The sequence below is a fragment of the Panulirus ornatus genome, chromosome 30 (genome assembly GCF_036320965.1).
Source record: "Panulirus ornatus isolate Po-2019 chromosome 30, ASM3632096v1, whole genome shotgun sequence".
In the NCBI taxonomy this organism is placed as follows: Eukaryota; Metazoa; Arthropoda; class Malacostraca; order Decapoda; family Palinuridae; genus Panulirus; species Panulirus ornatus.
The window spans coordinates 15,599,409-15,624,739 of record NC_092253.1 but is presented as its reverse complement, the minus strand read 5'-3'; the positions used below and the strand labels follow the sequence as shown (position 1 = coordinate 15,624,739).

General features: G+C 40.3%; 1 protein-coding gene across 1 annotated transcript; it reads right to left on the bottom strand.

Annotated features, from left to right (window-relative positions):
• Positions 1-1,080: 1,080 nt before the first annotated feature.
• On the bottom strand, positions 1,081-2,362 carry LOC139758585 (uncharacterized). Its single transcript, XM_071680103.1, has one exon. The coding sequence runs from the start codon at positions 2,226-2,228 to the stop codon at positions 1,209-1,211; it is 1,020 nt and encodes a 339-aa protein (XP_071536204.1). The 5' UTR covers positions 2,229-2,362; the 3' UTR covers positions 1,081-1,208.
• Positions 2,363-25,331: the final 22,969 nt, after the last annotated feature.

The window sequence follows — 25,331 nt, the reverse complement described above, 5'->3', positions numbered from 1 at the left end:
TCAGGGTATCCAGAAATTAAGAGGCAGAAGCAATGTTTGATTTAAATCCCCTTTGGCGGCGCCAAAAGCCTTTACAGGGGCATGTCGACATCCAAAGTGAAAGCGACAAATTGAAGGTTTACGTTAAAGCCCCTTTGGTGGCGAGAAAGGCCATTAGCGTGGCGTGGGGACATCCGGAAATTAAGAGGGAAATGCAAGGTTTAATCTGAAGCCTCTTTGGCGGCACCAAAGGCCATAACAGGGGCATAGCGGCATCCGGAGTGAAAGCGCCAAAGGCCATTAGAGAAGCGTGGGGGTATCCAGAAATAAAAGAAGCAAATTGAAGGTTTAGTTTGAAGCCCCCTTTGGCGGCGGCAAAGGCCAATACAGGGGAATGGCGGCATACAGAGTGAAAGCGACAAATTGAAGGCTAACTTTAGTTCTACAGTTTTCATCCTTGCCAACGTAACCTCTTCAAGTGACTCCTCAGATCCCTGCTGCCCATCTTGTTTTTTCTCCAGCATTTACATTCGTTCCATATGATATGTTTTCCTCCTCAAGGTAAAGAATTTGACTTGCCAAAAGGCTAACAACAGTAACTTCAGACAAATCCTGCGGCCGATGATGGGATTTGTTCAACTTGCGGGGCCTCTGAGAGGGTGCAGGGGATACATCTTACCCGGGCCCAGGGGCCGGGAGTTTCCTGGGATCTCAGAAAATGTAGGAAATCAACAGAGCGAAGGCTCCATTCCACTCCTCTTCTTTCATCTTCCATACCCCTTTCTGGCGGCATAAAACCACAGTGGACAAAAAAACAGGATGACTAATGGAACTGAACTCGGATATTGACATATTCACATCAAAAGGACAGGGTAGTATACTACTCCCCTCCTCATCATCATCATCCCCCAGTGGGATTTACAAAAATATCTACAAAAATCATAGCTTCTTTGATGATGTGTGCAATGCAAAGAAAACAGACAGACAATGGCCCTCATTTCAAAATCCCTGAACTCATTACATGGATGTTACAACCTTGGTGCAAAGTTTTTGTACTGTGCAAGAATTTTATTAATCACATCATTATTAATGACTGCAAGAGCTCACACTAGAATAGCATGTGCCTTGGCTAACACTAATGATAGCCCAAAGCCTTAACACGTTAGCATGGAATCATTAGCACTTCTTTAGGTAAATCCATGGGGGAACTTGGAAGCTCCCTTCCATCACTAGCACCAGAAAGGGTATTCATTGATATACTGGGATAGAGTTGGAGGGAGGCACACAGAGCTGCAAGAACGGTGAAATGACTGGTTGATTGATAAACGGCACAGATGCTTGAGAGATGGCACTGTCCGTTTGAGAGGCTGCTTAATGGTAATTGGTGAGTAAACTTTCCCCTCTGCATCAACCCAGACATGCCGTTGCAGTTTTCTATTAATACGGATGTAATGTTCGACAAGAGAGATAACATGAGAGAATTCAGGAATTGTAGATGTCATGTGGGACTCACAGTCAAGGCGGAACTTGCCACCAGTGTAGTGGATCCTAACACTGGTGGGTCCCCGCTCTGTTTGCACACTAAGGGAGTACAGAAACCTGGTATCAGCAGAATCCCGTACAATGAAGGTACCTAAACTGGTACTTTGCAAAAGTGTCTCTGCTTCCCGCCAAGACAACCTCTCCCGGTACCAAACGCTCTTAGCCAAAGCTCGTCGTGTTGCACTCAACACTTGATCATCATTCCAGTCTCTCATACCAGTGAAACTGTCTCTGATGTCCCCATGATTTGTTTTAACTCCCACGCCCTCATCAACTATGCCTCCACCTGATGTGTGCATGCGTGTAGTTAAAGTGTGACCAAACACCTGTCCTCCACTATCTGGCCACCTCCATGGCCCATTGAACACTCCTCTGCAGGTACCCACACAATGTGAGTGCATTGTTGCATGACATGCCATGTGGCAAGGACTGTGACAAGCAGTGAGACTTGGCATCTGCACTGAGGGAAAGTGGAACATGTGTCCGCTGATGTGAGGAGTAGCCAGCGGTGATGCCTGTTGTGTGGTGTTTACATTCAGAGGAGCAGGTCCTAGGGAGGAACCCATGAGGAGGCCCCCAGTAGAAGGAGATGCCAAGGTAGCATTGGGTGTTGTTGGCATTGGGCAGTGGAGAGCTGGTGGCAGTAAAGTCAAACCACAGCAGGAATGGGCTGCCAGCACATGGTGGCAGTTGGGACAGGTCAGCATTTTGGCAGCACCTTAGTGACTTTTCACCTGCAACCATATCCTCGCTCATCATCTTGACCGCTGGCTCACTCTCATAGCGTGAGGTGCATCACACTCTGAAGAAACGTCTTACACAGAGTTTTGTACAAAAACACTTTTCACATGACACCCTAGATATCTTCACAGATATTTTTTTTTTTTTTTTTTTTTAATTTTCCAAAAGAAGGAACAGAGAAGGGGGCCAGGTGAGGGTATTCCCTCAAAGGCCCAGTCCTCTGTTCTTAACGCTACCTCGCTATCGCGGGAAATGGCGAATAGTATGAAAAAAAAAATCATTATTAATCATCCAACAAACTTGTTCTTTTAAATTACTAATTTCATTGTTTCTGTATGGTTGATTTTTTTCACCACCTAATACATAATGTTGTAATATAAGTCCATCCCTCATTTGGCAAAGGTGACAGGGTCGACCATTCCCTCCACTTAACTGCCAATGATATTTATGCCCCCGTCTTAGTCTCATTAACACATTATCCACAGATGTAAGGTCTGCCCCATAAGTTAAAGTGGTGTTATTTGACACCTATAAATAATGTAAAGTCTCACTATGTTCAGCAATTACATCTAAACTTACATTTTCCCATTCTTATCTTATTCTTTTCATTTCATTCTTTATCATTCCTATACTCTTATAACTAATAATATCTATGAACATATTTTCCCTGGCCATCATCCACTTGATTAAAATGACTCCCAACATGTGATAGATTCCATATAAATTGTATATCACATTTCATCTCTTGCAATACTATAACCAGATGTTTACAATTGTTAAGAACATGGTAATTACATGGCTGCTTACTCTGCAAGACCTTCAGTGCACTTCTACTGTCCACAAATACGTATCTTTACATTTCTCTATAGGAATCTGAAGACCCTCACAGATTGCATGTAACTCAGCCAGAATGGATGAGCTGTTATCACTAATACTTTTACTAATTGTTTCATCTGAGAAACATTCATTGCTAAAAAAAAAAAAAACCCAAAGGAAAACACCACATCCCGCTCGGCTATTATGCAAGACTGATCCATCACAGTGTATGTGTACAGAATTACGTCTGGGGAAGCTATTTTCTCGAAAAAAAAAAAAAAAAAAAACCGCTCCGTAAGTGACTGGGATGGTAATCAGCTTTTCTCCACTCAAGCTGTGAGATATCGACTGCGATGCATCCTTCTTGCCATGGTCTAAACCTTATGTAAGTTGGTAAGGAAACACAATGTTTATCAACTCCCTCATAACATCATACAAAGTCCTTGCATACTCGAACACATTACTAAGATTTCTTCTTCCACTCAAATACATCACTGCACGAGACAGCCTATCATCTGCGTTTCTCCTGGTGGATCTGAGAGCAGCAGCTACAGCAAGTTCCTTTATCCTCTGTTCAATTTTTGGTAAAGTTAATTCCCTTCTCATGATTTGCACTCTTAAGTGTTTCGTTGACAACCTGACACTATTCTCAGGGCCTCAGTTTGTATGACTTCGAGTTTGAGAATATCCCTCTTACTTTACGTAATGAGAATAAATGCGGCATATTCAATAACTGATCCTTAAAAGTGGAATGCCAACGCCATTTCCACCCCACACTAAAGCTCTCGGTGGTCTTACAACGCCCTTTGCATGCAGTCTCCAGATACTGTATCTCCCCTATTCTACTGCTGCCTGTGTACACAATGTTCATACCAAAATATTTATACACGTAAATTTTTTCTAAACTTCTTCCATGCAAGACTAAATCCCTCTGTTCCAAATTCTTAACTTGATATTTAGTTTTCTCATCATTAATTACAATACCCATTCTACAGCAAAGTATGCTCAAAGCGTCTAAAGTCTGTTGCATGTTACTCATATCTTTACATTGTAAGAGGATATCATCAGCATATATCATGACCTGAGTATTTCCGTGAAATTCATGCAGAGCTATTATCTTCATTAGTGTAATAAAAAGAGAAGGGCTAAGGACACCTCCCTGTGGAGTTGCCAACCCCATGTCTCTTTTCTGAATACCAACCTTGAAACCATACTCTAGCCCTTCTGTTACTTAAATAATCGTCAGTCCATTTCAGCAGCTTCCCAGAAACACCCAAGTTAACAAGTTCTTAAGTAAAACTTCCTTATTTTCCCTATCTAATGCCCCTTTTAAATCGACAAATGTTCTACATGTAGCTTCGCCATTACTCAAACTCTTCATGAAACAATCGGGAGTGCTTTTCCCTCGCATAAACCCATGTAAATTGGACAATAAAAGATTTTCAACTTTATACAACGACCTGATCAACATTTTTCTCACCATCATTTTGCCAAAACAGGAGGTTAAGTATACTGGTCGAGCATCTCCATTACATTTCGGTATTTGTACTATTACTCCTTTTTTCCAATTAAGTGGAATACAACCTTCAATGTATGACATACTGAATAAGTTCAGAAGGGGTCCCTCACTAATGCTAGCTATACAGCTAATAATGTCATATGTTACTCCATCCTCCCCTGGTACAGTAGATTCGCCCTTCTTAATCGCATACAGTAATTCGCCTCTCGTTATTGGCACACATGTATCACCTTCCATCGTACACCGATTCGGTACAAGTTCCTGTCTAAATTCAATTTTACTTTGTAATGAGCCCTACACTACAGATGGTAACTCTGCAAAACTACCCGCTTCAGCCCATTTATGAATAAGTTGATTAGCCCTGACTCAGCGTAAGTGTTTCCCTTTGCTTCCTACACCTCGTGCTTTATTTACTTCCCTCCAGATGTCAATCAAGTTCTTATGTTTATCAATTCCCCATAATAAGTCCGTCCAATACTTATCCCTTGCTTTTTGCTTTACTTCAGTGCACATTATAGCAGTCTCTATCAACGCTCCCTTAATTTCATGAAGATTTGCACTCCAATCTTTATGCTCCTCTCTAAGTGGTTTACTCCAGCTCTGTACTAACTTGTCTATAAATTACACATTACGTTTCCCATGATTGATTACTCCTTTATACCTACGATTTTTTATCAGCATAGAATCAAAGAAGCTATCTACATCTCTTGGTTCATAACCTGTGAACCAATCCCATACAGTAGTGATCATTCCTCCTTTTTGTCATCCAACAAGCAATATCTTTTAACGCTCAATGATTTTCAGCATTTTATTGACATGTACAATGACTCGTAAAGCAAAGTGATCACTGAGCAAATGCCCAACTATTTCGGCACGTCCTCATTCCACCTGTACTGAATAGTACAGCATAGTCCAATCTTCCTCCACGTATATGGGTAGGCTCATCATTAACCAATATTCTAACGTTATCAAACTCCCCTATAAAATGTAACCATCTTCTATCATTAATTTTGCTGGGTACAACAGTACCCAAAACTTCGTCATCCATTAATATCACCAACCAAGACGCAGGCACTAGTAAATAAACACTGGCATATCATCACCACCCAAACTTTGAGGATGTACACAAACGTTCAACTCCATTCAATTCAACTGGCACATTTTTCTGAACAAAAGCTAACAATCCTCTAGTATTTAATACTTCTTTTATCAGCTGGTAAAGAAACACTGACAGTCACGCAAATTCACTACACTACCATCCTCTGTGCCCGTTTCCTGTAGAGATATAAGACCCACATACAACAGCGTATAAGCAAGCACATCTACGGTTCTAGTACGTACGCTATTTACATCCTATGAAAGGATACTTAACTGACGGTCTTCCATTTTACCTAGCTACAACTGAAACTAACCTTACTCTCTCATTCACAAATTGTTCCATCACGTCTTGTCCGCTACCTTTTTCCTAAGTGCCTGAATTTCCTGCCGGAGTTGAACTACTACACCTTACACATCAATGAGTTTGTCATTTACCTTATCTTCTGGAGTAGTTTTCCGTGCAGGCCTTGAGTCATTTCGTGTCACCTTCAACGTGTCATTGTTCCTTTCTCTTCTCCCAAACGTTCTCAGCCGCGCACCTGTGGTCTCCTACTGCATTATGCATACCGCCTCAGTTGCAAAAAGACGGCGCAACACAATGCCCAGGCTATCTTATTTTCACAGTCCAATTAATTATTCTTTTCTACGCAGTAACGGCAACGATATTCACTTTGGCATTTCCAGGCCATATGGTACCACCTACTGCACTTGTAACACAAAACAGACTGTTCAATGAACTTTGCAATTCTCCTGTACCCTATTCCAGAGACGAATATCTTCTCCGGAACGTCTCCCTTCATCAAGGCTACCGCTTGTTTCTTCTTTTCACCCCGAATTTCATGTCGTTTTGCCCACACGAATCATGTATCATCAAGAAGGAAATTAGGATCCACCATAACCGGATATATGAATACAATCACCTTGGTGTGCTATGTTTCTTAAGGTATCGTTAATTTCACCTGAAACCCTGTCGTCGTCAGACACTGCTTCGTCCCCAGCCACAGTCAGGAATTATTACATCGTTCTTTAGGCAGAAGTTCAAACGTTTTATACTGCCTTCCCAGCTAAGCAGCCTACAGAATGTCTTACGTAAATCACTTGGGAAGTTCAACCTCCTCCTACCTGAGCTGTTTCCTCCACACAGGTTGCTCGTCACATTGGTTGTCACCAGGATTCATTTGTCCAGCCTGCTGCGTCCGGTTCCCAGTAGAATCATTCTTTTTGTTTTCTTTTGCGTTCTTTTCCTTCCTGTCGTTCTGGATCCCGTCACTATCACTTCCTTCACTTTACTTCATTAGCTCTCGCCTCCTCTTCTTTTCCTTCCTACTAATCATCTGAAATCCGTCTGTCATCTCCGTTGTGGTTGGTCGCGGACCATCTGCCTCCGGTTCACTATTTGAAAGCAGCAGGTCGTCGTCTACGCAGTTCATTTTAGCAGTCCTTTCTTGTTTAGCCAAATTCCTCTCGCGTTTCTGCCCATCACTTGCCCCAGACGTGGTGCAAAGCTTAGACAGCCGGCGAAAATCAGAACATGCAGAGCGACATTCGAGGAACGTCTCACAAGCACGGTGGTGTCCACGGTGTCATCCTCCATTTTGATCTGGACAAGGTAGCCCAAGGAAATAGACGAAAGAAATGGCCCAACCCACCCCCATACACATGTATATACATACACGTCCACACACGCAAATATACATATCTATACATCTCAATGTACACACACACACACACACACACACACACACACATATATATATATATATATATATATATATATATATATATATATATATATATATATATATATATATATACACAGACATATACATATATACACATGTACATAATTCATATTGTCTGCCTTTATTTATTCCCATCGCCACCTCGCCACACATGGAATAACATCACCCTCCCCCCTCATGTGTGTGAGGTAGCGCTAGGAAAAGACAACAAAGGCCCCATTCCTTCACACTCAGTCTCTAGATGCCCGAAACCACAGCTCCCTTTCCACATCCAGGCCCCACAGAACTTTCCATGGTTTACCCCAGACGCTTCACATGCCCTGATTCAATCCATCGACAGCACGTCGACCCCGGTATACCACATCTATCCAGTTCACTCTATTCCTTGCCCACCTTTCACCCTCCTGCATGTTCAGGCCCCGATCACTCAAAATCTTTTTCACTCCATCTTTCCACCTCCAATTTGGTCTCCCACTTCTCGTTCCCTCCACCTTCGACACATATATCCTCTTGGTCAATTTTTCCTCACTCATTCTCTCCATGTGCCCAAACCATTTCAAAACACCCTCTTCTGCTCTCTCAACCACGCTCTTTTTATTTCCACACATCTCTCTTACTCTTACATTACTTACTCGATCAAACCACCTCACACCACATATTGTCCTCAAACATCTCATCTCCAGCACATCCACCCTCCTGCGCACAACTCTATCCATAGCCCATGCCTCGCAACCATACAACATTGCTGGAACCACTATTCCCTCAAACATACCCATTTTTGCTTTCCGAGATAATGTTCCCGACTTCCAAACATTCTTCAAGGCTCCCAGGATTTTCGCCCCCTCCCCCACACTATGATTCACTTCCGCTTCCATGGTTCCATCCGCTGCCAGATCCACTCCCAGATATCTAAACCACTTTACTTCCTCCAGTTTTTCTCCATTCAAACTTACCTCCCAATTGACTTGACCTTCAAACCTACTGTACCTAATAACCTTGCTCTTATTCACATTTATTCTTAACTTTCTTCTTTCACACACTTTACCAAACTCAGTCACCAGCTTCTGCAGTTTCTCACATGAATCAGCCACCAGCGCTGTATCATCAGCAAACAACAACTGAATCACTTCCCAAGCTCTCTCATCTACAACAGACTGCATACTTGCCCCTCTTTCCAAAACTCTTGCATTCACCTCCCTAACCACCCCATCCATAAACAAATTAAACAACCATGGAGACATCACACACCCCTGCCGCAAAACCTACATTCACTGAGAACCAATCACTTTCCTCTCTTCCTACACGTACACATGCCTTACATCCTCGATAAAAACTTTTCACTGCTTCTAACAACTTGCCTCCCACACCATATATTCTTAGTACCTTCCACAGAGCATCTCCATCAACTCTATCATATGCCTTCTCCAGATCCATAAATGCTACATGCAAATCCATTTGCTTTTCTAAGTATTTCTCACATACATTCTTCAAAGCAAATACCTGATCCACACATCCTCTACCACTTCTGAAACCACACTGTTCTTCCCCAATCTGATGCTCTGTACATGCCTTCACCCTCTCAATCAATAATTTCCCAGGAATACTCAACAAACTTATACTTCTGTAATTTGAGCACTCACTCTTATCCCCTTTGCCTTTGTACAATGGCACTATGCAAGCATTCCACCAATCCTCAGGCACCTCACCATGAATCATACATACATTGAATAACCTTACCAACCAGTCAACAATACAGTCACCCCCTTTTTTAATAAATTCCACTGCAATACCATCCAAACCTGCTGCCTTGCCGGCTTTCATCTTCCGCAACGCTTTTACTACCTCTTCTCTGTTTACCAAATCATTTTCCCTAGACCGCTCACTTTACACACCACCTCGACCAAAACATATATATATATATATATATATATATATATATATATATATATATATATATATATATATATATATTATATATATATATATATATATATATATTTATATATATATATATATATATATATATATATATATATAGATATATAGATATATATATTATATTTATTTATGTTGCTTTGTCACCATCTCCCGCGTTAGCGAGGTAACGTTAAGAACAGAGGACTGGGCCTTTGAGAGTAATCCTCATTTGTCCCCTTCTCTGTTTCTTCTTTTGAGAAATCAAAAACGAGAGGAGGATTTCCAGCCCCCCCCCCCAACCTCCCTTTAGTCGCCTTCTATGACATGCAGGGAATACGTGGGAGGCATTCTTTGTTATTATAATTAACCGCCGTCTCCCGCGTTAGCAAAGTAGCGCAGGGAAACAGACGTGGAATGGCCCAACCCCCCACATATGCGTGTATATCCATAAACGCCCACACTTGCACATATACATACATATACATTTCAACGTATACATACATATGCAAACACAGACACATATACACCCATGTGCATATCCATACTTGCTGCTTTCATCCATTCTTGTCGCCACCCTGCCAGTAAGAAATGAAAGGGTAAGAGATGTGTGGAAATAAAAAGAGTGTGGTTGAGACAGCAGAAGAGGGTGTGTTGGAAATAGTATGGACATGTTAAGGGAATGAGTGAGGAAAGATTGACAAAGAGGATGTATGTGTCAAAGGTGAAGGAACAAGGGAGACCAAACTGGAGGTGGGAGGATGGAGTAAAAAACATTCTTAATTATTTGGGCCTGAACATACAGGAGGGTGAGAGGCGTGTAAGGAATAGAGTGAACTGGAACGATGTGGTATGCCAGGGTCGACGTGCTGTCAGAGGACTGAACCAAGGCATGTAAAGCATCTAGGGTAAACCATGGAAAGGTTGTGGGGCCTGGATGTAGATAGGAGGCTGTGGTTTGTTGCATGACACATGACAGCTAGAGACTGAGTGTGAACGAATTTGGTTTTTTTTTTGTCTATTTTCTTGGCACTACAAGGATAGTTATGGTGATAGGATTCTTCAGCCTATCTTGAAATCTGGAGATCAGAAGGCCTGGGGCACAATCGTCAACAGCCAGTAAATGAATTTTATGATAGTAGGTAAACTGCATCTCGTCTCCATGCCATGCCATAAGCCTGGCCAGGTTGCTTTATGGTCATTGAGTTTTGTGTACAAATGATGTTATACCCTAACAGCAAGTAAGTGCTTTCTGCTGCTCAAAGGATCTGTCATCAATAGGGAAATCGATTTTTATTCTTCAAAACTAACACTTTTAAGTCATTTCCTTAAATCGTTATTTTTTTCTCCCACATATGGGGAAAGGTGCACACCCTTATTGCTATGTGCCAAGACTAGTGAAAGTAAGGAACAGAAACATGGCAAAATGTGTGATACTTTTATTCATGCCTTATCTATTATGTTACACATATTCACAAAAAACTGAGGTAGATTTGGTGTTACATCTGTGGATTAAACAACACATCAAGTTTGCACATATAAATTTATATTTACAGCACATAAAGTGACATTTAGAAGTTTTAAGAATCGATATATTTTACAAAAACTACCCTCAATCACACTACAAATGGCATATTCCCTGACATTGTAATTGTCATTCACCTTGTAAGGACAAGTCTTGATTTATGAGGAAACTGCACTTATAATTTAACAAAATAGCTGGGGATATTTCAATAGCCTAAGAATACAAATCTACAAGTCCAGCCATGATGATGACAGTATGGCCAGTTTGCTCTAAAATGAATTTTTAAAGAATTGATAGATGCATTATATATACAACAATAACAACCATATATCTTCAGCACAAATGAGTTTTGAATCCTAATGATTATTATGACGGGTAAACCTACAACAAATATGATCTTGCAGAGCATAGTGTGTCCCTATCTAATTGTTGCCATAAGAAATTACTTTTGAAAATTTTCTGTGATGCTATATGGTTTTTCTGATGAATATTGATAAGTTTAATGTTCTACAGTCATTCAAGTAAGAATCCAAGATGGTTTGTAAATTTCCTTTGCATATCATGGATGATCAGTGAGATGGATTTTCATCTGTTAAATACCCATGATCCTCCCATATAGCATTTCATTTGAACTCTGCATACAGTCATCACCTGACTACGGAATTTTTCCTTTTTACTGTATATCTGATCAGTTGATATCACTTTTCACTACTCTCTTCTGTTGAACCTGTGTATATAATTTTCATTTATGCTGACAATACCTCTGTCAGCATAATTATGAAAACTCTACTAAACTACTTAGTTTTAAGGAATAACCAAATTATAAGTGGGAAAACTATTTGAGTTTTCTAACACATATATTACAGATTTTTTTTTCACAAACTGACTTCATATTACCAGCGGTTTTTCCCATACAGGGGGCCTCTGGGTTACTAATGGGTTAGGTTAATGGATCCTGTTTGTACCTTGTTCTCTTCATGTCAGAAAATATAAAGAAATGCATAAAATTAGAGTAAATACCTATACTTGACTGTAATAATGTACAGTTTAAGTATCCCTTATCTGAAATGCCTGAGACCAGAACTTTTCAGATTTTGAAATATTTGCATATACATGATGAGATATCTTGGTGATGGGACCCAAGTCTAAACACAAAATCCATTCATGTTTCATATACACCTGATACACATAGACTGAAGGTAATCTATACAATATTTTTAATAATTTTGCACATGAAACAAAATTTGTGTAACAGTGAACCATCAAAAAGCTAAGGTGTCACAACCTCAGCTGCCCCTGTGGACAATATGGGGTTGTCACCTTCATTCCTGACGCTGATTTTATATGCTACTGATAAGCAGTCATTTTCTTACACTTATTCACACATAAATACTTAAAAGTAAAGAAATATGAAATACCATTAATACAGTGAAAAAAATAATGTGTTTAGGGAAGCTTGTAACGTATGTTGCCACTAAAAAAGTTTCGGATTTTGAAGCATTACTGATTTCCAATTGGGGATGCTCAAAAGGTAAATGTAGTGAACAAAACATCATATTATGTAACACTTAATGAAAAGAGATGCAGTTCTGCTGTTCATAAGTATGAGTAACTGATTCTGTGTTGGACTAGAAATCAGATGGTTTTTGAGCTAGCATGTAAATACAGGTGCTTGTTGGTAGGATGCTCATAAGGCAGGGACCCCCTGTACTAGCATCATCACAATATTTTGTGCATCTTTACAAATGTATATTTCACAACCCTTTGATGATATTCATGCATGTTTTGCATTTTCCCTAGAAAATTTTACTATGCAGTAACTATACACAAACACTTAATATGAGGCAAAATTTGAGTGATATTAATGATAAAAGTTTTGCAAAACTTACTGTAGAGCCTTTGGTGAAACAGCTTTTTCATTTAAAGGGAAACTTAATGAATACTTTTGTACAATGCATAATTGTTATGCTCCTCCTGGGTGAAGAGCATGTTCTGTTTATGTAAAACTCTCTTTATGTTTTATGTTAGGGACTTTCACTAAATACTTATGCTGTGAAAAGAAGTAGGTGTTAAAGAATGCACTGATGGCAAGATGTGGTTACAAAATTTAACACTTGTGTTTCCTTTAGAAATATGAAACATAAAGAATACTACCATTTTACAGATACCAAGTGGATAAGATACAAAATTATAAGAATCTTTTCTACTTTTTCAAACAGTTTTATGCAAAGCTGCATTATTTCAATCAAAATCTATATTCACATTATACTAATTGCTATTTATTTTACAATAAGGAACTTAAAAGATAGCTGGAAAAAACAGTGCATTACTAGGAAGATGCTTCGTAATTATTCACTGTGTTTTCCTTAGTGATATTGGTAAATAATGTTATGCTTGTACTTGCATATTACATTAATGAATGACATGAGTCCCAGGTTTGGAGTTTAAAGTTATACAATACTAAAAATTTCACTGCTATTAATCAACTTCTAACATGTATGCACCAACCTATTTTCTTACCGCAGGATTCCTTTTAATGGGGCTCTGCACCACTTCAAAAGCTGGCCACATCCACCTGGTGGGACCACTTGCCAAGAAGCATGCATTTGTTTTGTGTGTCTCTATGATGCAAGTATGCAGTCTATGGGGGATGAGAGGTCCTGGGAACCGAGTCAGTTGTTTAATAATGACAGCACTGGTGGCAGATTCTAATGAGAAACTGCAGATGTTGGTGACTGAGTCTGGAAGAGTGTGAGAAAAGAGAAAGCAGACAGTGAATGTGAATAAAAGCAAGGTTATTAGGTTCAACAGGGTTAAGGGACACATTAGTTGGGATGTGAGTTTGAATCAAGAAAATTGGAAGCAGTGAAGTGTTTTTGATATCAGGGAGTGGACATGGCAGCAAATGGAACTGTGAGAGTGGAAGTGAGTCATAGACAAATGAGGTGGGAAAAGGTCCTCAGAGTGGTGAAGAATGTTTAGAAAGGGAGGGCGTTATCTTGGTAGGGCAAAAATGGGTATGTTTGAATGAGTAGTGGTCCCTTCAATATTATATAGATGCAAGGCATGGGCTATAGATAGGGTTGTGTAGAGGAGAGTGGATGTTTTGGAAGTGAAATGTTTGAGGACAGTTTGTGGTGTGAGATGGTCTGATGGAGTAAGTAATGAAAAGGTAAGAGAGATGAGTGTTAATAAAAAAAAAAAAAAAGTGTGGTTGAGAGAAAAGAAGAGGGTGTGCTGAAATGGTTTGGATATATGGAGAGAATGAGTAACGAAAGGTTGACAAAGAGGATTTATGTGACGGAAGTGGAGGGAATAAGCAGAATGGAGAAGCCAAATTGCAGGTAGAAGGAAAGAGTGATAAATACTTGGAGCAATCAGGGCCTGAACATGCAAATGGGTGAAAGGCATGTACGGAATAGGGTGAATTGGTATGATTTGGTATACTGGGGCTGATGTACTCTCAGTGTACTGAACCAGAACATGTGAAACATCTGGGTAAATCATGGAAAGTTTTGTGAGGCCCGTTTGTGGATAGCGAGCTGTGGTTTTAGTACATTACACTTGACAGTTAGAGAATGGATGAGGGCAGATGTGGTCTTTCTTCATCTGTTCCTGGCGCTGCGTTGCTAATGCAGGAAATGGTAATCAAGTATGAAAAATATAGAGGTGATCATAGACTACCTGTTAGCATTCCTGACTACCGTGCATAAGGTCCTGGGTTTGAATCCTGGGTGTTGGGGGTATTATGTGAGCCATGGAATGTGAAACATTTGGGGTAAACCATGGAAAGGTCCATGGAGCCTGGATGTGCATTGGGAGCTGTAGTTTCAGTGCATTACACATGACAGCTACAGACTGAGTGTGAATGAATGTGGCCTTTTTTCTGTTTTCCTGGCGCTACCCTCCTATATGTATATATATATATATAGTGTGGGAGGCAAGTTGTTAGAAGCAGTGAAAAGTTTTTATCGAGGATGTAAGGCATGTGTACGTGTAGGAAGAGAGGAAAGTGATTGGTTCTCAGTGAATGTAGGTTTGCGGCAGGGGTGTGTGATGTCTCCATGGTTGTTTAATTTGTTTATGGATGGGGTTGTTAGGGAGGTGAATGCAAGAGTTTTGGAAAGAGGGGCAAGTATGAAGTCTGTTGGGGATGAGAGAGCTTGGGAAGTGAGTCAGTTGTTGTTCGCTGATGATACAGCGCTGGTGGCTGATTCATGTGAGAAACTGCAGAAGCTGGTGACTGAGTTTGGTAAAGTGTGTGAAGAAGAAGAATGTGAATAAGAGCAAGGTTATTAGGTACAGTAGGGTTGAGGGTCAAGTCAATTGGGAGGTGAGTTTGAATGGAGAAAAACTGGAGGAAGTGAAGTGTTTTAGATATCTGGGAGTGGATCTGGCAGCGGATGGAACCATGGAAGCGGAAGTGGATCATAGGGTGGGGGAGGGGGCGAAAATTCTGGGAGCCTTGAAGAATGTGTGGAAGTCGAGAACATTATCTCGGAAAGCAAAAATGAGTATGTTTGAAGGAATAGTGGTTCCAACAATGTTGTATGGTTGCGAGGCGTGGGCTATGGATAGAGTTGTGCGCAGGAGGATGGATGTGCTGGAAATGAGATGTTTGAGGACAATGTGTGGTGTGAGGTGGTTTGATCGAGTAAGTAACGTAAGGGTAAGAGAGATGTGTGGAAATAAAAAGAGTGTGGTTGAGAGAGCAGAAGAGGGTGTTTTGAAATGGTTTGGGCACATGGAGAGAATGAGTGAGGAAGATTGACCAAGAGGATATATGTGTCGGAGGTGGAGGGAACGAGGAGAAGAGGGAGACCAAATTGGAGGTGGAAAGATGGAGTGAAAAAGATTTTGTGTGATCGGGGCCTGAACATGCAGGAGGGTGAAAGGAGGGCAAGGAATAGAGTGAATTGGAGCGATGTGGTATACCGGGGTTGACGTGCTGTCAGTGGATTGAATCGGGGCATGTGAAGCGTCTGGGGTAAACCATGGAAAGCTGTGTAGGTATGTATATTTTGCGTGTGTGGACGTATGTATATACATGTGTATGGGGGTGGGTTGGGCCATTTCTTTCGTCTGTTTCCTTGCGCTACCTCGCAAACGCGGGAGACAGCGACAAAGCAAAAAAAAAAAAAAAAAATATATATACAGAATGGAAAAAGGTGAGAACAATGGAAGCAAGGGGAGTCGGGGAGGAATGGGACGTATTTAGGGAATCAGTGATGGATTGCGCAAAAGATGCTTGTGGCATGAGAAGAGTGGGAGGTGGGTTGATTAGAAAGGGTAGTGAGTGGTGGGATGAAGAAGTAAGAGTATTAGTGAAAGAGAAGAAAGAGGCATTTCGGACGATTTTTGCAGGGAAAAAATGCAATTGAGTGGGAGATGTATAAAAGAAAGAGACAGGAGGTCAAGAGAAAGGTGCAAGAGGTGAAAAAAAGGGCAAATGAGAGTTGGGGTGAGAGAGTGTCATTAAATTTTAGGGAGAATAAAAAGATGTTCTGGAAGGAGGTAAATAAAGTGCGTAAGACAAGGGAGCAAATGGGAACTTCAGTGAAGGGCGCAAATGGGGAGGTGATAACAAGTAGTGGTGATGTGAGAAGGAGATGGAGTGAGTATTTTGAAGGTTTGTTGAATGTGTTTGATGATAGAGTGGCAGATATAGGGTGTTTTGGTCGAGGTGGTGTGCAAAGTGAGAGGGTTAGGGAAAATGATTTGGTAAACAGAGAAGAGGTAGTGAAAGCTTTGCGGAAGATGAAAGCCGGCAAGGCAGCAGGTTTGGATGGTATTGCAGTGGAATTTATTAAAAAAGGGGGTGACTGTATTGTTGACTGGTTGGTAAGGTTATTTAATGTATGTATGACTCATGGTGAGGTGCCTGAGGATTGGCGGAATGCGTGCATAGTGCCATTGTACAAACGCAAAGGGGATAAGAGTGAGTGCTCAAATTACAGAGGTATAAGTTTGTTGAGTATTCCTGGTAAATTATATGGGAGGGTATTGATTGAGAGGGTGAAGGCATGTACAGAGCATCAGATTGGGGAAGAGCAGTGTGGTTTCAGAAGTGGTAGAGGATGTGTGGATCAGGTGTTTGCTTTGAAGAATGTATGTGAGAAATACTTAGAAAAGCAAATGGATTTGTATGTAGCATTTATGGATCTGGAGAAGGCATATGATAGAGTTGATAGAGATGCTCTGTGGAAGGTATTAAGAATATATGGTGCGGGAGGAAAGTTGTTAGAAGCAGTGAAAAGTTTTTATCGAGGATGTAAGGCATGTGTATGTGGGTGGGTTGGGCCATTCTTTCGTCTATTTTCTCGCACTTCCTCGCTAACGTGGGAGACAGTGACAAAGTATAATAAATAAATGAATTATTCATTTATTTATTTATTTAATGAATAAATTATTTATTCATTTAGAGAGAGAGAGAGAGAGAGAGAGAGAGAGACTTGCTGGGTTAATTGGTAATATGCAAGAGAACGTGGCTTCTACAGTTATGAAAATGGTATTTTTTGGCTTTCAAGGCTGTTGGAAAAAATATTGAATTGTGTGGTTACTTTTGTGTTAAATGAATACCATGAAACTAATCAGTCTGAACCTTGAAAGGTGACTTTGATTAGCTGTGAAGGGTAGGCTCTGGTGCCCTACGATCCTGCCTTTGATCTTGAGGTATCTTCATTTTAATTTAAGGCTGCTAAGTTGCCTGTTTTGAATGAGTACAGTGAAATAAGTGCTAAAAATAAGGTTGGTATGGCCTTTGGTGGTCCTAAAATGGCCTTCAAGGCCAATGGGTGATAGCTGAAAACTTTGCCCAAACTTGTGTATTGAGTTGATAGAGATGCTCTGTGGAAGGTATTAAGAATATATGGTGTGGGAGGCAAGTTTTTAGAAACAGTGAAAAGTTTTTATCAAGGATGTAAGGCATGTGTATGTTCAGGAAGAGAGGAAAGTGATTGGTTCTCAGTGAATGTTGGTTTGCTGCAGGGGTGCATGATGTCTCCATGGTGGTTTAATCTGTTCATGGATGGGGTTGTTAAGGAGGTGAATGCAAGAGTTTTGGAAACGTGGGCAAGTATGCAGTCTGCTGTGGATGAGAGAACTTGGGAAGTGAGTCAGTTGTTGTTCGCTGATGATACAGCACTGGTGGCTGATTCGGGTGAGAAACTGCAGAAGCTGGTGACTGAGTTTGGTAAAGTGTATGAAAGAAGAAAGCTGAGAGTAAATGTGAATAAGAGCAAGGTTATTAGGTACAGTAGGGTTGAGTGACAAATCAGTTGGGAGGTAAGTTTGAATGGAGAAAAACTGGAGGAAGTGGAGCATTTTAGATACCTGGGAGTGGATCTGGCAGCAGATGGAACCATGGAAGCGGAAGTGAATCATAGGGTAGGGGAGGGGGCAAAAGTTCTGGGAGCGTTGAAGAATGTGTGGAAGTCAAGAACGTTATCTTGGAAAGCAAAAATGGGTATGTTTGAACGAATAGTGGTCCCAACAATGATATATGGTTGCGAGGCATGGGCTATAGATAGAATTGTGTGGAGGAGGGTGGATGTGCTGGAAATGAGATGTTTGAGAACAATATGTGGTGTGAGGTGGTTTGATCGAGTAAGTAATGAAAGAGTAAGAGAGATGTGTGGTAAGAAAAAGAGTGTGGTTGAGAGAGCAGAAGAGGGTGTTTTGAAATGGTCTGGTCACATGGAGAGAATGAGTGAGGAAAGATCAACAAAGAGGATATACGCGTCAGAGGTGGAGGGAACGAGGAGAAGTGGGAGACCAAATTGGAGGTGGAAAGATGGAGTGAAAAAGATTTTGAGTGATTGGGGCCTGAATACGCAGGAGGGTGAAAGGTGTGCAAGGACTAGAGTGAATTGGAATGATGTGGTATACCGGGGCTGATGTGCTGTCAATGAATTGAACCAGGGCATGTGAAGCATCTGGGGTAAATCATGGAAAGTTTTGTGGGGCCTGGATGTGGAAAGGGAGCTGTGGTTTTGGTGCATTACACATGAAAGCTAGAGACTGAGTGTGAACGAATGGGGCCTTTGTTGTTTTTTCCTAGTGCTACCTTACGCACATGTGGGGGGAGGCGGGTTCCATTTCATGTGTGGCAGGGTGGCGAGGGAAATGGCTGAGGGCAGGAAGTATGAATATGTACATGTGTACATATGTATTTGTCTGTGTATGTATACATTTGAAATGTATAGGTATGTGTATTTGCATGTGTGAGCGTGTATGTATATACATGTGTATGTGGGTGGGTTGGGCCATTCTTTCGTCTGTTTTCTCGCACTTCCTCGCTAACGTGGGAGACAGTGACAAAGTATAATAAATAAATGAATTATTCATTTATTTATTTATTTAATGAATAAATTATTTATTCATTTAGAGAGAGAGAGAGAGAGAGAGAGAGAGAGAGAGAGAGAGAGAGAGAGAGACTTGCTGGGTTAATTGGTAATATGCAAGAGAACGTGGCTTCTACAGTTATGAAAATGGTATTTTTTGGCTTTCAAGGCTGTTGGAAAAAATATTGAATTGTGTGGTTACTTTTCTGTTAAATGAATACCATGAAACTAATCAGTCTGAACCTTGAAAGGTCACTTTGATTAGCTGTGAAGGGTAGGCTCTGGTGCCCTACGATCCTGCCTTTGATCTTGAGGTATCTTCATTTTAATCTAAGGCTGCTAAGTTGCCTGTTTTGAATGAGTACAGTGAAATAAGTGCTAACAATAAGGTTGGTATGGCCTTTGGTGGTCCTAAAATGGCCTTCAAGGCCAATGGGTGATAGCTGAAAACCTTGCCCAAACTTCGAAGTATTTACACCCCATATATGTGGCTTCTAAGTGCTCTCAAAGCTGTGGTAAATCCGAATCTTGAATAGTGGACTTTGTTGACCTTTAAGGTCAGGTTCTGGTACCCTTGAATCCTGCCTTTGATTTGTGGACACAGCTCTGCCAGTTTGGAATGAGAGTACTGAACCAAATATAATCAGTAGGGCTGGGGAGGCATTTAGTGGCTTCAAAACAGCCTTCAAGGCCAATGTGCAGTGGTTTAAAACCTTGCCCAGATTTTTAAATATCTACTTTCAAAATTTGTAGGTGCAAAATGAAGCTGTAGCAAGTCTTTTCCTCTAAAGCATTTGTTAGCCTTTTGACCCTGACATACCTTCATTATAACCTGAGATTGCTAAGCTGCCTATTTTCAAATGAGTGCACTGAATTAAGTGTAATCAAAACACTGGAGTAGCCTCTGGTGGCCTCAAATGGCCTTGAAGGGCAATATGTAACAGCTTAAAACCTTGCCCACATTTTGAAATATTTACACCCAAAATTTGGGCCTTTGAGGAATATCAAGTCTGAACCTACAAAGGTGTCCTTTGTACCATTTTAAGGGAAGATTATGGTACCCTGGAATCTCCCATTGATCTTTATGTATCTTCATCATAATTTAAGGTTGGTAGGATTCCTATTTTCAATTAACACAGTAAATTAACTAAAGTACTAGGCTATTGGTAGCAGTTGGTGGCCTTCAAACAGCCTTTAAGTCCAACATGCAGTGGCTTAACCCTTTAGCTGCATCTCCTCTTGCATATTTATTCCTGTTAGCAAAAACAATCAGACTTAATGAATGGCTTTAAAAAACTTTTTCTTTTACCATAACAAGCAGAAATAGCCAATACAACCTTGAATAGCATTATACACCTCTGTGCCTGCTGCCATTTGTGATTAAAACTACACTCATTGTTTGCATACAAATGCCAGCTAACTGACCACATGGTGACTTGATCCCACCTTGTCTGTGTTTTGAGGTTGATGTCATTTAATAAATGTTATATCTTACAGATATATATAGTATCAATGTATCAATCCTCTGATATACTGTTACAGTATAAGCATATTTCATAATAAGCTGCTGAAATGCCTATACATGTCAATATTTACAGTTTTTGTATTTGTTATTCATCTTTCAGAATCATTGTGTACAAGGTTTGAGCTTGTATCTTTATTTTTAAGAGAAAGTACAGATGTTATATGTCTTCTTATGAGCATATGTAAGCGAGAAGTTTAAGAAAGTGTAAGAAATGCAGTGCCTAATGATCATTTACATTCAATCTGCTAGGATAACACACTGAGCGAGTGGCCCTTTTCTTTTCATACTTGGTTGCCATTTCCTGTGTTGTTGAGGAACTGCCAGGAACAGATATAGAAAGGCCACATTCACCCACATCTGTTTTTGGCTGTCAGAAACAATGCAATGAAACTGAAGCCCCTTATCCACATCTGTGCCCCACAGACCTTTCCATGGTTTCCCTTAGCTGTTTCACATGGCCTGGTGCAATCCATTGACAACACGTCAACCCCTCTATACCATGTCGTTTCAGTTCACTCTGTGCATGCCTTTCATCATCCTGTGTTTCAGTTCGCCCTACCATTTGCAAGCCTTTCACTCTCTTATATTTTATCCTGTACATGCCTATTACCCCTCTGCATGTAGGCCCTGATGACTCAAAATCTTTTTCATTTCATCTCTCCTTTATTCTTGTCCTCTCCATTTCCAAAACAAATATATCCTCCTTGTCAACCTCTCCTCACTCATTCTTTCCATACGTCCAAACCTTTTCAGCACACCCTCTTCAGCTCTCTCAGTTACACTATTTTCTTTAACCATAACTCTCTCTTACCCATATACTATTTACTTGATTAAACCACCTCAAACCACCTTAAACATTTAATTTCCACTACATCCACCAAACTCTGCACATCTATAACACCTCACTTCTTCCAAATTTTCTCCATTCAAACTCTCACCTCAGCTATCTTCTCCCTTGACCCTGCTAAACCTAATATTATCCACCTATCTATCTATATCTCTCATGCATATTCCCTTCTGGAGCTCCCTCAAGGGGATGGCCATCACAATAGTCTCCATTATTAGCGAACTCCAGTGCCGCTTTTTAGCCTTTAGAGTCTCACCCTTAACAGGCCACTGGCAAAGGGCAAGTCTAATGCAGTGTTTGCAAAGGATCCTACCTAATGTTTCCACCGACTACTTCTACTTGATACTCCTGCCTAATGTTCCTACCAAGTACTATGATGTTCCTGTCATTTCGCCAAATGGCATGGCTAGCACACAGTGCTCACAAAAGGAAGAGTTACGAAGAATGAGCTGTGTGAGTTGAGTATTGTCAAGTGTTATGCATGATAAGGAGAGATTTCATGTTAGTGGACAGAATTCCGGTAGTCCACGTGTGGGTGAGGCAGAAAGAAAAAACCGCTACTTGGGTCAGATGAGTGCAGCTTGACAACCACTGAATGCTGGCTCACTATGCAGCCATCACTAACCCTTCTGATACCCAGGTGGGTAGTACTGGTAATATGCCTCTTAGGTCATTGATTGCCTTCCAACTACTACCTACAGCTAAACCTAATAACCTTGCTTTCATTCATGTTTATTCTCAACTTTCTCCTTTCACACACTTTTCTAAACTCACCAAAACCAAATAACCTTGCTTTTATTCACATTTCATAGCATCCTCCTTTCACACGCTTTTTCTGTGCTAAAAGTCTCTGAGTTTCTCCCTCAAATCTGCCACCAGTGCTATGTAATCAACAAACAACTGACTCACCTCCCAAGCCCCCTTATTCCTTACAGACTGCATATGCACCCTCTCAAAGATTCTTGCATTATCTCCATTACCACCCTGTCCATAAACAAATTAAACAGCCATCTGACATCACAAAACCCTCTTATGTGTCATTCAGCTCTTGCAATTTCCTACTTGTACAGCACAAGGAGGGAGTTTTACACTTGTTGGGCTCCATCTCTTGATTATTCTCTACTAACGTATAACTTCTTTCATAAATTCATAATGCTGTCTATGGTAGCTATGTTCTCAGTTATTTCATTCCATCCATCCACCATCTTTTCTTTAAAAGTACTTTTTTACATCTCTTTTAACAAGATTCCTGCTTAAGTGCATGTTATGTCATATAGTTATTGTCTCTCTAGATTACATGAAGAATGACTAACTTTTTATGTCATCATTCTATTCTAGAAATTCAAGCTTGTGATCAGGTTACCCCTCACTTTCCTCTTATCTAAAGTGAGCAAATTCAAAACCTTTAGCCTTTTCTTGTAACAAAGCTTTCTTAAATCTGGTACCATCTTTGTTGATTTTCTCTGTTAGCTGTCTGTGCTTCTATAGGTGTACCAAACTTGTGATGGATATTCTAATTTTAGCTTTAAGGTACGGACAGCTTGCTAAATATTTCTTCATCCATATATAGTTTTTCTCCATTTTTTTTATATTAATGTTATTCATTTCTGGTCAAGTATCTATTAACTGCTATGTAATTATTATGCTTTACTTTCCCTATCGTGCAGATGAAGGACAGAGGTTAAAGAATTTACTGCCAAACAGCATTTTTATGTTTGTGGTTATGACTCTGAAAACTTAAATTTTTTCCATATCAGTCATGAGTGGCAAGAATGAGATTACTGCAACTGAAGCAGAAATTGAAGCCATTCTGGGAGTGTCTGGGAAGAGTAGAGCAAGTTTGATGGGGAGATAGATAAACCTGATCTTCCGTCATCCAGCTCAGCTATATTAGTTCTTGTACACGTATGATGTGCAAGATTAACAACGTCCAAGGCCATGTAAACAACATTTGGTTGATGTGAAAGATTTGATATTAGGCTACAGGTATCAGATTTTAGACTGAGGGTATTAAACATATTTTTCTTAAGATGTATATGATTCATAATGTATGTAGTGTTGCATTTTGTGTTGTCATTATCATGATTTTCTCTTAAGTAGAAGTTAAGATAAAAGCCATAACTTATATTTCACATGAAATTTATCACTTTTCTGGGAACATCCTTCACTTCTTGTATAAATATCATCATTATCATAATATGATACATACTGGTATTCAGATTAATTTATTTGTAATAAATAATGACCAGTTGCTTTAACTTTTTTCTTAACATACTTGATTGCCGTTTACCGTATTAGCAAGGTAGCGCCAGGGACAGACAAAGAAAGGACACTTTCGCTCATGTTCATATTCTAGATTTCATCTGTTATGCATCAAAACCACAGCTCCCAATCCATAACCAGGATGCACAAGCCTCTCCATGGTCAACCCCCAGCTGCTTCAAATGCCCTAATTCAATCCATTGACAGCATGCCAGTCCCTGTAAGCCACATTATTCCAGTTCACTCTATTCCATGCACACCTTTCACCCTCCTGCATGTTCATGCCATTATTACTTAAACTTTTTTTTCACTCTGTCCTTCCTTCTCCAATTTGGTCTCCCCCTTCTCCTTTGATGTACTTGAGTGAATTTATGTATCATCTATGGGGGAACAATTTTTCACATATTTTTGCATTTTCTATGCATATCACCATTTTTCTCTCCGTTAAAGATTTCAAGGAATTTTAGTGTCAGATCAAGAATATATACTTTCTTTTGATGATGAAAAAGTACAAGAAAATATCAGATTAATAATATCTTATGGTAGTTTATTAACACTTTCCAGGGCAGTCCCCTCAAAATCAATCATGCAGCAAAAAATTTAAAATATTGCTCAGATTTTGTATTACCAACAAGAAAAATCTGGGACCACTAAATGCTATATGAAGCTGTAGTAACTGAACCTTGAAAGGTGGTCATCATCGGTGTTTGAGGCCAGGTTTTGGTACCTGTGGATTCTACCTTTGATCACGAGATATCCTTCTTATAGTACGGGACTGCTAGATTACCTATTTTTCATGAATGCAACATATGAAGTGTAATCTACAAGGCTGGGGTGGCCTTTGGTGTTCTTAAAATAGCCACCAAAACCACCACCATACTACAGCTTAAAATCTGACCCAGATTCTTAAGTGCATGTACCTAAAATCTGGGGCCTCTAAGTGCTACAATTCAGCCGTGAAAAGGCTATGCACAAATTCATGAAGGCAAAAGCATTGGAAATTATTCCTAAATATAAATATGTAAGGCATGTGTACGTGTAGGAAGAGAGGAAAGTGATTGGTTCTCAGGTGAATGTAGGTTTGCGGCAGGGGTGTGTGATGTCTCCATGGTTGTTTAATTTGTTCATGGATGGGGTTGTTAGGGAGGTGAATGCAAGAGTTTTGGAAAGAGGGGCAAGTATGAAGTCTGTTGGGGATGAGAGAGCTTGGGAAGTGAGTCAGTTGTTGTTCGCTGATGATACAGCACTGGTGGCTGATTCATGTGAGAAACTGCAGAAGCTGGTGACTGAGTTTGGTAAAGTGTGTGGAAGAAGAAAGTTAAGAGTAAATGTGAATAAGAGCAAGGTTATTAGGTACAGTAGGGTTGAGGGTCAAGTCAATTGGGAGGTGAGTTTGAATGGAGAAAAACTGGAGGAAGTGAAGTGTTTTAGATATCTGGGAGTGGATCTGGCAGCGGATGGAAACATGGAAGCGGAAGT

Excerpts from the sequence above, each read along its gene's own strand:
- LOC139758585 (XM_071680103.1), bottom strand. The coding sequence starts at position 2,228 with ATGCTGACCTGTCCCAACTGCCACCATGTGCTGGCAGCCCATTCCTGC.